Genomic DNA, 12,924 nt, shown 5'->3' with positions numbered 1-12,924 from the left:
GGACTGCAAGTTTTGAGTATGCAAGTAGTCAAATATTCTATGAGTCTGGGTTACTGAGATATTTGCTGTTATTGTCCTTAATAACCAGGTATTTGAAGCATATTTAGCTAAATAGCACTGGACTTTTATGGGCTAGCTTGTGCGATTTTTGTGCATTTTTCTTATAAGCTTTATCCTACTTTAGAGAAGGCCGTTACTACAATCATAAATGATATCACCATGTAGCTAAACTGTTGTGAGTATAAGTACATGTAGATTTTGCCCAATAAGTTGTCAGAGACATTCAAAATTGGATAAAACAAAGTTTGGATAAGTAGGGGAGGCAGTTCATTACCATCAGCTTGTGTGGCAATTTTGGTTAGGTGGGCAGGGTGAAATAGGATTTGACTGTATATTCTCTCTCTCTCTCTCTCTCTCTCTCTCTCTCTCTCACACACACACACACACACACACACACACACACTATAAAAACAAATTTCTATTTAGTTTTATAAGGTGTTTGTACTTACAGATTGCAGCAGTACATGTCTACAGACGGTCACTGACAAGCTAGAATGTGTACGCTGTCATGTACAGGCTGTTACAAAGCAATAGCTTTAGATACAGTGTAACTTGTATTCAGTGGAAGCCAGATAGCACTTCAGAACCTTACATGATACCTGCCTTGTACCGACAGATCTTTCTCTCTCTGTCTCTCTCTCTCTCTCTCATTTGAGTATCATAAGTTTTCTTTTTTGACAGAGTGGGTGGAAAGCTAGTGACTTAGTCAGTAGCCCTATACTGCTGCTTTGGGACACAAAGCTGACAAGCTCAAATTCCACTCTGAGAGGGGCATTTGTGTAGATATTTGTCTCCCAGCTGCACTTGAGGTTATTTGGAAGAATGGTCTGAGCATAAGGCCTGCTAGAGGCCCTTAATTAAATCCTACTTCCTCTGGGGAGGGAGAAGGAGAGGGAAGGACAACGCATGCGTTCAAAAAGTGAAAAGGCAGGGTACACAACACAGTCTAACCTGGACATGTTTAGTGTTCCACACGGCAGGATGGATAAATTTTTGGTGTGTGTGTGAGAGTTCATTCTTAAAGTGCAGGGATAAAAGAGACATAGTGAACAGAAATCTAGTCAGTTAAAAAAAATGAGTTAAAAGTAATTTCAGGTACTTCACCTGCTTGAATCCCCTGTCAGTTTTTTGTGCTTTTACAATCACATTTTCCTTAAAAAAAAAAAAATCTTTCTCCTTAGCTGTTGTGTGAGAGATCTTCACAGACAAAAGGGGGAACTGATCAATAGATTAGACAAAAGTGCTGTGAAATATACAAAGTAAACAAACCTAGTTATTTTACCCTTCATCTTGTAATATAAATGATAGTTATGCCATAGTTATCTTAGATATTATTTGTAAAACATTTTCAGACAGATGACTGACTTTTAAATTGATAACATCCCTGGGAAGTGAAGTCTGCTAGTGTCCACACCACAGTTACAGTTAGGGGCCTGATTCAGAAACCATTGGAGTCAGTGGGCTTTGGATCAGGTATAGATACTTATAGATACTTTTTAAAAACTTCAATATTGTTAACCCTATCATTCCCCTTTCACACCCCAAACACCTTCCACCTCCACAAAGAGGGACAGAAGCTTATTTGAAGACAAGCAACAAGTTATAGAATTTACAGACTCTCCCCGATTTACGCAAGGCGTTCTGTTCCGGAATGCCTTGCGTAAGTCGAATTTTGCGTTGGGAACGCATACCCAACAATTACGCCAGAAAAAAAAAAAAAAAAAAAAAAAAAGAGCTTACGGAACGTATGGAGCTTTTTCCGTAAGTGCGGATTTGCGTAACTCGGGTCTTGCGTAACCCGGGGAGCGTCTGTACAAGGTGCAAATATCTTTCATAAATGCCAACACTAAAAAGAAAAATTTATCAGAGCTCTGAATATGACACATGAAAATGGACAGCTCACACTACATTAAGGAAGAACAATATGTAAGTGCTGTCATAGCTTCATAGATGTGTGTTCATTGTTTTTCTCTCTCCTCCTCCCTTCCCCAATCCATACATCACAACAGGTAGTTCTCAGCTGTTCCTTTTGCAGCAGACATACGTTTTATCTAAAGAGACAGAAGACCGAGCTACCTGCTGCTTACTGTATGGCTTTCCTGTGTTCCTCTTTTTTTTTTTTTTCCTTGTTCACTGGGGGCCTATTTAAATAAGCTGGCATGGAGCCAGAAGCTCATCATTTTAATGCAGTGTAAAATGGAATATGCATAATTATATGCAAGCCATATGTGAAGGAGACAGTTCAGCTGTGAATTTTAGGAGGCTGAGAAAGAGTGAACAGTCAGGGATTAGATGAGATGAAAGCGGAACAGAGTGCAAGTGTCACCCAAATGAACGGTGTAATGAGTGTGTTGCTGACACTCCTCCTTTCACCTACTACTCCCTTTTGCTTTAACTCTAAACCAGAAAATGTTGTAGATTAGAAGGAAAATACTATATGCAAGCAATATTGCTAATGGGCTCTGTTAATGTCTCCATTTAAACTTCAGCTTTCTTAATTGACAGTGTAGATCAAAATAACCAGTAACTTTTAATGCATCTTCTTAATTAAATATTTTACCACATTTGATTGAAGAATCATTGTTCTTGTTAGATGATTGCTCTTTTCAGAGCTTTACTTAAAAATGAAGGGAGAATCCACTTATCTCTAATAGCATTACATGTAAATTATGAGTATGAAAAGCTATTTGTAATGGCCTTGCTGTTAAAATGAAAATAGAGGTACGTTATCTAGGAATTGCTTAAGCATGTAAAAAAAAAAAAAGTTTAAACAAGTACGTATGTAATGTAATCCTGAAAAATGCAATGAAGTAAATTGAAACCCTTAAGTGCTCACAATTTCCAGCTCAAATATTTCATTTTGGGTTTGTCTCATGTTGTTTTAATTATTACACCACAGTGAATTTGCATGTTCAGCCTAAACTATGTAACAATCAGCATCCCAAGTTCTCATATCTAAAAGGTGTACTGCGTATTTAAACAAATTTCTTAATAATGTTGTATTTTGGGATTCCCGTTTGTTTTAATGATCTGAGCTGTTATGCTTTTAGCTATTTTTTTCTTCCATTATTTGTAAGTCCCTAAATAGGCCATTATATTTCCCTTCAGGCTAGAGATGAAGATGGACATGCTGAAAATTTTCCCCAGCAGCACTATGCTAAGGAAACTCCAAGGCTTGCCTTCAAGAATAACTGCGAACTACTTGTAAGAATAACATACTTACAACAAGTCTAGATTGTTACTTTAGCACAGTGAAAATAATTTTTTGAAAGGCTTTTGTTCATGATTACATACGTTATGAAATATTACAGCTTTTTTTTTCCTGTTTAGAGTTCTAATGCTAGTTCTGATATCAATGAACAATTTTAACATCTCAAATTGTTTGCAAATCTTTTATATCTGATTATAGAACTTGAATGGCCTTGTCTTACTATCTTGTCTTGTACAGTAGTTCATAAGGAGCCATGAAGGGAATGGCTAGTAAAGCACAAGGAAAAAAAACAAAACAAAACAAAAAAAAAAAACCCCCACCGGCCTCACAAGCTGTAAAAGACACCTCCCCGCCCTCCTGCCCCAATCTTAGCTCTACATTGTTCTCAGACACTATTGTAATATTTTGTTCTGCTAGGAAACACAGCAGAGCTGACACGCAGTACTCCCTTTAGAATTCAACTATTCCTCTATTTTTTTAGTGAAATGTAGTCAGGCGCTTTCCCCCCTCTTCTTTTTTGTGGGGAAGGAGTGAAAGCCAGCGAAGTACTGACAAGGAGCCTGGAATGTTTACAAGCCGTAAGAGAGATGATATCAGCTGTGAAAGGATCTCTGTTCCAAGGCAGGGTTAATTTGCTGTTCATTTTAGCATTTGCAACTAGGCTAGATTAAAAACAAGCAGGCATGCCTATTATATTTCTATTAAATGAATCTGTTGGGACCTAATATTCTCGATTAGCTTGCGAAAATGAGTGCTCCACAATGAATTTTTCTCTTTACCTAAAGTAAACAGAGAATGAATTGTCATTTATTTAAAAAGAGATTCACACATTGCCATTGAAAATGGAGCTTTTGATGAGTTTATAGAACTTTTCCCTACATTTCCTTTTCTTCCCAGCACCAGCAAGTAAAGACCTCATTTGGCTAAGTGGAAATAGTTGGGGAAAATGAGAACACTCAGTTTTATTTTGAAGCAACTTACAGACTTTTTTCTAATTATAAGTATATAAAAAAGGGGGAGGGGGAACACTGGCTGCAACTCCTCTGCCTCAGCAAATCCCCCAGAAGATATAGGGCTGGAGAATGCTCTCAGTTCCAGATGTGCAACCCCCAAGTACGTTAGTCAGTTACACTCATGTAACTAAGTGCAGAAATTGGTCCCCAGGATCTCACTCTCATATCAGTGGTATAAAAACAAAAGGCTGGGTTCTGCAGTCCAGCTGAGCTGTGCTTGGCACAGGACAGGGGAAATGGGCAATAAAGGTGGCTTTCTATCACCTTTGTTTTCTCCCCAATCTTAGGATCAGCCTGGGATCCATCCAGTATCCAGCATAAACTAAAGCAGTGAAAGCCCCCCAAGGGGTCATTCCAATAACTGTGAATAGCCAAAACACAGAGACACACTGGCCATGCCCCTATTCCCTAGGAATGCCCCCTACAACAGGGACAGGACAGGTACTGGCTTAGAGCCATAGTGGTAGCAATGTGTCACCCAAGGATACCCTTTACTAAGGAAATCTCCACTAGCTGGTTAAGATGTTTTCCAGCTGCTTTGTGCCACTTGTGTTACCCAAAAGGGCAAGACTCATCCATAATGGAATGCCACTTGAACAAAAGGTGTTACACCAGGCATGAATCTGGGCCTCAAGAACTGATCTTGCTACCACTGAAATCAATTGCAAAGTTCCTATTGATCGACTGGAGCAAGGTTAAGACCTAAGTGGCCAAAGAGTAGGAAAATTGAGACAAATTTATAATTATTCCCCTAATATTATATATTTACTAAATAAAAAGAGTTTCATTCCTTAATGACCACAGCCAATTACAAGAGCACTAGTCTCCTCAGGCCTGATACTGTGCATTCCCAGCATGTGCAAAACTCCTACTGAAGTCATCAGGAGTTTTGAGTGTACCAGGAATGCTGGATAGAGTCTGACACAATACACTAACACTGTCTGATCCATGAAATAATTCAGTTATTAATCCAAATGTAACTTTGCTTTTCTTTTAAAATAGATGAATGGAGCAACTAATGCCCACTCCAAGCATTGTTTTAATGTACAGTTACATTTCCCCCTATCAATCTATGTTTAAAATATTGTACTATTACGTAACTCTTGTTGTACTCAGCAAAAGCTCTGAGTCATCCAACCTAGTATTTTGTCCTCTGTGTGTTTTTTGGACAGGTTTCAGTTCTTTTTTACGGAAGTAATAAAAGTAATTTGTCATAGTTTTACTTTTCCGATGCTATTGGAAAAAAAGAATTGGCACAGATGCTGCCTGGAGTCAATCTGCATTGAAAGAAAGAGGACAAAAATTATGAATATGCACTTCTGCTATCATTAAAGATATACTTAGACAGTACCTCTCTTTGAAAATACGTTGGTACTAGCCTTTGGAGATGGTGGATACTATGACTCGGATAGGATGCTAAATGTTTTATAGTCAGGCAGTCATTTTATTTATATATTTCCATTGAGTCTATGTTGTGTTAAAATGCAGTTGAAAACAAATATATTGAAAGTTAAGGGAGGGTAGTGTCTCTGTCTGAAGTGCTTGTCAATATTTCTATATCATTGTGGGCAATTTTCTGCTGGACAAGAGGAAAAAAATAGAAAGAAAGTAGAAGGAAAAAACAAAAACAAAATGACAGGAAGATTGTTTCCCAATGGAAAAAGCATAACCAGTCATTAACAGTGAGAGGCAGATGTTGGTTTGTTGCTTTTTGTAAAACAATGAAGAGTTAAGACTTTAAATGAAAGAGAAATTGAAACTTGTTTATTCTTTTGAGAATCCAGAAATCCTTGGAGTTTTCTTAGTGCAGTTTAGAGTAAGTTTTATAATAGCCTGTCAGATGGAATTGGAAGCTCAGGCTCAAAAGTGCTTTCTTAGCTTTAGGGTTCATCTGCCATTTTCCAGTATGGTTTGTTGCAGCACGTACAGTCCCTACTGTTTGGGAAATGCTTCTGCTCCGAGGGTGCTGCCAGGATAGATCTAGGGGATCAAGCACTGATGGGTTCTGTATGCTAGTGCGCTCCCACAAGAACAAGAGTACATGGTTAGAATGTTAATATCCTGGATCACAGACACTCATTGAAAGACTTAACCCCTAAATACTTGGATAGATTTCTAAGTATAATAATAACCTATGCTATTGCAAATTGCATGGATTCATCTTTGCTTATTTCTTCATTACTTAAGAGAGAAATATTTGGGCTAGTTAGGTACAACTCAGCTATTTTAAAAAAAAAAACCCAAAACAGCTAGATAGGAAGTAGAAGGAAGAATACATTATCATTTAACAAAAATTAAAGCTCTGAGTGCATATGGCAGCTCTGTGTATTAAGAAAGCCGTGACAATTAAAGATTTGGTTGGCATAAAAACCCATCGTGCAGTTATGGGATTACTTTATGATATTGATTTCCCACTTTAAATCCAAAATATGCTGTGTGCCATCACAGTTAATGCAGAACACACACACAAAAAACAGATATTAAACTCAATGAGGATATAGAATTTTCCTTGTGAACTTTTAGTCATTTCGAAAATTAAGTTTCCCTCAGGTTAGCAATACATGATAAAATCTTGGGAACTACATAATGCAAATATTTTTTAAAAGAATAAGGCCAGCATGGTGGCTTGGCTGGCAGTGCAATCCACTGCCAGGGTTCCCTGCATCAGGACTTAAATTTCTCAGCAGCTGGGAGCTTTTATACAGGCACATCTCTTTGTTTCCAGGAGAAAAGGGCAGAGTATAGTCCCCTGGAAGCTGATTGTCAAGCAGCAATGCAATTCAGCTAGTGCTGGATGTTGGGAAAGAGATGGGATTAAAGAGTGAAAAATGATGTGCTAGAATGAAAGGACTGGTGAAAAGCCTACAATTCCTCCTCTAAGCAGCCCAAATTCCTGAGTCATTGCCTAGAGAAAGTACAAGTCCTCCTAGGCCATGGGTGGGCAAACTACAGCCTGGGGACCACATACGGCCCTCCAGACATTTTAATCAGGCCCTCGAGCTCTCACCGAGAAGCAGTGTCGGAGGCTTTCCCCGCTCCGGCACTCCAGCCATGGAGCTGGGTCAGGGTCTTGCCCCACTCTGCACGGCTCCTGGAAGCAGCGGCACGTCCCCATTCCGGCTCCTATGCGCAGGGGCAGCCAAGGGGCTCTGCATGCTGCCCCATCCCCAAGCGCCACCCCCCGCAACTCCCATTGGCCGGGAACCGCAGCCAATGGGAGCTGCAGGGGTGGCGCCTGCAGACAGGGCAACGTGCAGAGCCGCCTGACTGCACCTCCGCATAGGAGCCAGAGGAGGGACATGCTGCTATTTCTGGGAGCCGCTTGAGGTAAGTGCTGGCCAGAGCCTGGCCCCCGGGTCCCCTCCGGCGCCCCTGCTCCAGCCCTGATCCCCCGCCCATCCTCCGAACCCCTCGGTCCCAGCCCGGAGACTCTCCTGCATCCCCAACCCCTCATCCCCAGCCCCACGCCAGAGCCCGCATCCCCAGCCGGAGCCCTCCCCGCAATCCAACCCCCAATTTCATGAGCATGCATGGCCCGCCATACAATTTCCATACCCAGATGTGGCCCTTGGGCCAAAAAGTTTGCCCACCCCTGTCCTAGGCTCATCTCCAGGTTAGTCAGAGCAAAGGAGAGCCCCTACCAGGATGCCCCTCCCACAAAAATAGAAAATAAAAAACAACAGTTTGTTCTTGCTCTCTCTTGCTACCCACAATATTCAGTGCAGTTTTAGGATTAGTATGTTGCTTTCTGAGCAAGTGATAATTTTGGTGGGCTAAGGAAATGAATTGCTGGACTGCTTTCCCAGATCACTTTTTAGGGAGACAAAGTAAGAACCATGTGCACCTACAGAATTATATAAAAAATACATCACCAAGGATTGTAACTGGAATAGCACTATATTGCTGTGGTATGATAAATTCTGCCTCATGACTTCACTACACAATTAGTTAAAAGATAGGCTTGCTGGGCAAAAGTCCTTATTTAAATACAAAATAAACCATACCCTGCCATCAGTTGTTACACAAAACTCTGCACATGCAAATCAGTGATCACACATATATCATTAATCTTTAGCAAAAGGGGAAAGGGAAACTATTAAAAAAAAAACCACACACATAAAAATAGATTTAAGTATCAGACATGAAAAATTTCACTCTAGAATGAAAGACAGTTAGGGTTATGACAAACACTAACAAAAGCCAAAGTTATGGCTGATGCTCTGCCTTAATTTGTGGCATTGTGCATTGATATTGCAGCACTGATTTTATACAAGATCAGAAAATGTGGCATTCAGCAGTAGTTAAAGATGAAATCAAATTTAACTTTAGATGTCCTTCCATAGCTAGTTTATATCGCACCCTTAATATTACACTCTTAAAACATTTTTTATGTATCAGAGTTTTTGACCAAAACAAAAAACAACATGTTTTCTAAAAAACTCTTGAGGCCTCATTAGTATGAAAATTATTGACATTCACGCTTACGTTTAACCTGACTGACAATTATAGGTATTTGACTCATTGTCTATCTTATAAGAGATGTTCTTGGTGGCTTTTTGTTTTGCTTTGCTTTTTTAAGTTTATCAGAACAAATTCCCATGCAAGCAAACAAACAAACAAACAAAACCTGAAAACAAAAACACACAAAAAACAAAACAAAAAAACCAACCAACCAAACAAAAAACCCAATCTGCCCCAATAGTCACTTCAGCATAAACAAAAGGCAAATTTTGTTAGTGCACTTACATATCTTGTATTCTACATTATATTCAGTGCAACAATTATGGGGGGATATTTAGCGTGGGGAAGAGATATTTTTGTCTCCTGCTTCTCTTTCTTTTCTTAGTTTGTGCCCGTCTCTTTGTCTTTCTTCGTCTATTTTGTTCTCTTTTTCCTTCTTTTCCCACTTCTCTTTCCAACACTTTGGTTTTCCTTCTCACTTTTACGTTCAAGCCAGCAGAGGGAGAGGTAGAGTAGCTTCCAATTCCTGCCCAGGAAGGAACAGTTATACACAGTGCCTGCTACCAGGGAACTTGAATAGGATTGCGTGATCTTAGTTAACTATTCTTCTAGCAGCTTTTGTGGTTGAAGTGTTCTATCATGCCACTAAAGCACAGCCTCACGTTGGGGTCTGCACAGATTTCCACTGCCTCAGTGGAAGCCACAGGAGTCTTTGTGCCTCAGGCAGACACAATGCCTCCCAGAGCTCCTGGGAGTGAGAAGAAGCTGGGTTGATGCACCATCCTTGAAAAGACTGCAATGGCTTCCCCCACTCTCTCTGCACCGTTCCCTAGTCCCACTGTCTTCCTGTCCCCTGGGGCACTGGGGAAGTACTATCCTAGCCAAGAGCAGCAAGACCGTTTGCTGACAGAGCACAAAGTCTTATTGTTCCAGGCTTCTTCTCAGGTGCACGGGTCGGGGGTGGTACATCTGTGCAGGGATCAGGCACAATCTTGCCCAAAGCTTTTATAATTGCCAGAGTGCAGTACTTTTCTAACTCTCCAACTTCCAGTTGTTTTCCCGCAGATATCAGTAGATTTCTTCAAGTCCCCTGCTGTCCACTAATGGGTTAACACCCCTTTCCTGAGAACTACTGATTCAATTCATATCTTTCAATAGCTGCAAAATAGCATAGTATATGCTGTGATTAGCTAGGGCAAAGAGACCCAAACCCAAAATCCACTGAAGTCAATGGAAATCATGTCCCATTGACTGTAGTAGGCTTTGGATCAGGCTATGCAGAGTGGTCAGCATTGCATGTTATGGCTCTGTAACAAAAATCTCAGGGAAAAGTAATTACCACAGAGATGTGATGTTGCTGTTCTTAAAACCTCAGTAATCTTGGCCATGTGAATTTTAACCCTTTTTGTGATTAAAATAACAAAAGGGCTTAGGTCATATTATAGACTAACAGCCTGCAACATTTCATTTTCAAACGCTAAATTGTTCTTGAGTCATAGGAGCATGTTTTAAAAAAACACCGCAAAACCCACAAAAACTTGCATTCTGTTTCTTTTCAAGTCTGAAAAAATAGGCAAAATGATTTTAAATCATTTTTTTTAAAAAGGTATTGCTGCCAGACTGAATTTGTGGGATATATTCTGTTCACATTGCGCACACTTAATGACCCTTAAAGTCTACCAGAGTTAAGCGCAAACATTTAGAAGAAGGGACTACACACTCTTTCTAGGTAAAGTTCCAACACAGAATGAAATTGTAATGCTGACAGCCATAACCATATTAAATGGGTAGAGGTAGAAACACTGAGTGGCCAATCTGCTGGCCCCCTGACCAACAGTATACTTCCTAGATAGACATGCAGGTAGACACAAAATATGATCATTAACTCAGCAGGTACAGTACAACAGAAAGCTAACAATGTTAATAGTATGGCCAAATAAAGAACAAGGACAACAACATCAAGAACCCCAACCTGCCAATCACCATTAGATATGCTGTCACCAGGAATTATATACTATATGTTTGTCTTCACACCTCTCTCAACTAGAACAGCCGATAATTTTAGAACAAAAATGTCCACTGACACATGTGGCACTGCCCTTTATTATTATTATAATATTATTTTCTGCTATATAGTGAAGTGGAAGAATGGTCCTTTTTATTGTAGCACTAGTATGGACTTGGGAGGTTTGGAGTCTCTTCCTGGGTCTACAACAGACTTTCTGTGTGACCTTCAGCAAGTCACTAAATCCTTCAATGCCTCAGTTTCCCAATCTGTAAAATGGCAATAATAATATTTACCCTCCTTATGTCTGGTAGCTATTAAAATTTGCTTTGTTTTTTGCCTCATCCACACCAAGTTTAGAACTCTAAGCTTCTGATTCTAAGCCCAATGAAATCAATGAGAGCCTTTCCATTAACTTTAAATGGGCTTTGGACCAGACTGTGGGGTGTGACAGGAGGAGAGGAACTGTACCATAAAGAGTAGAGAAAGACTGATATATATATCTTTTCTTTGCTTTTTGTGACCAAAAACCTGCTATACATGAGCTTACAAATAATTTAAACACTGTAGCAAAACCAAAAAAATGGGTTTTAGAACACTATTTAATTTGTAAGACACTGTAATACTTAGAGACCAGCAGTGAAAGTTATAGAAAATACAATCTATTCTGAAGGGATAGCAAATTTATTTAGAGAGTCAAATATAGTAACGTTAGTGGAAATGAGATCCAAAAGCCCATGTCTTTTTATGCTGTGGGTTAGAGAGTAGCTCTGATTTGCAGCATTAAAAGAGTGAGTGATTTTCCCTCTCTATTCTGATGTAAGTGCTCAGAATGTGATTATCTATGTGAGAACAATAATGAGGATAAGTGTCTTTGCCGAGAACTTTTTCCTGTAGCTGTTGATAGGGCTGCTGCTGATTAGCGATTTGACATTGCTTTAGAAGAGATTTCAGCCTCTGTAGAGCTTTTCAGAACAAGAGTATTCTCCCAATGCCCCATTTTTGCTTTTTGAGGAACTGGGCCATCTGTCGGTGAACAACGATAGCAGAGGGGATAGGGTTGGAGGGTTTTTCCAGCTCTTCCCTTTTGGAGGGTAATATTGTTTTGTGAGTTTCCAGTAACATATAATACAAAACAGACCCAAACAAGTAAGAAACAAAGAGATGCCACAGTTAGCGATAGACATTCCAGCAAGAAGCAGGCTGGTACTCTTAGCAGTCTGACATAAGCTATACATTTAGCCCAGTGAATGGTGAGCCAAGTTAAGGAACACAAAGTCAGCAGCGAAAGGAAAAAGGAGAAAGGTTGTAAAAAATCAGAACAGGAGGGACTAGAAGTATGATAAGATGGAAAGAGGTGACTGTGGTAAACCTGAGAGGATGACAACTGCCAGTGTAGGTGCTCGGACACATAAAACCCACTCAGCTCTGGGCAATACACCTCCCCTCTTTTGCAACATCCTTCCCTGTAAATACTATAAGTAGCTCCCAGATCACCCCAGAATTCTTCCAGATTAGCACTTGGTGTAGACATGGATGCTATTTTAGGAGGTGCATGCTCTCTTGCTTCTGTTTGGGAGATGATACTTTCTGAGTATAAGCTGATTTGTGGATAGAAGGAATATTACCAAGTTTTTACCATTGATCATCACTAAGTTTTTAAAAATCAAGAGCAAAGTTTATTTAAACAATTGGAAAAAATTCAAAATCTATTACAAGTCCTAATTCTATCACCTATCTCCCCAGCAGAAGCAGTAAAAATTCTTATTATAAATGAGCAGCAACCATCTGTTTCTGAGTAACTTCTAAAATACTCAACTAACTTCAAGATACATACATCAAGTCCTCACCCATATGCTTCATTATGTTTGTCTAGTCCTATCTTTGCTCTTTACCTTTTGGATCTTTTTACTAGAGTTATAACTAAAGTTGGTTGAAATTTAAAAAAAAAAGCATTTTAATTGAAAAATGGCTTTTTAAAAATGTAAAATTTCAACAAAAGGATGGCTTTTTTATTTTTTAAAATTACTTTATTGAAAAGTTATCAGAAATGTTAGTGAAGTAGTTATCAAAATCTTGTGTTTATTGAAAATCCTTTTCTTGGTAAGCAAAAATTCTGACCACCGTTTCAATAATATTTTGATAAAAATAAAATAGGCAAATACATTCATATG

At 39.4% G+C, this 12,924-nt stretch overlaps 1 protein-coding gene across 2 annotated transcripts in view; it reads left to right on the top strand.

Annotated features, from left to right (window-relative positions):
• The window catches only part of SOBP (sine oculis binding protein homolog), a 133,839-nt gene that overhangs the window by 69,463 nt on the left and 51,452 nt on the right, over positions 1-12,924 (top strand). The window contains exon 5 of one of the 2 annotated variants that reach the window (XM_024202611.1): positions 3,169-3,264. The exons of the other annotated variant lie outside the window; for it this stretch is intronic. Coding sequence (XP_024058379.1) covers positions 3,169-3,264 — 96 coding nt within the window. The remainder of the gene's footprint in view (positions 1-3,168; positions 3,265-12,924) is intronic. 2 annotated transcript variants of the gene reach the window in all.

This window comes from Terrapene carolina, unplaced genomic scaffold (assembly GCF_002925995.2).
Source record: "Terrapene carolina triunguis isolate 2854851 unplaced genomic scaffold, T_m_triunguis-2.0 Scaffold42, whole genome shotgun sequence".
NCBI lineage: Eukaryota > Metazoa > Chordata > Testudines > Emydidae > Terrapene > Terrapene triunguis.
The sequence above is the reverse complement of the archived record's forward strand: the minus strand, read 5'-3'. Positions and strand labels throughout refer to the sequence as shown.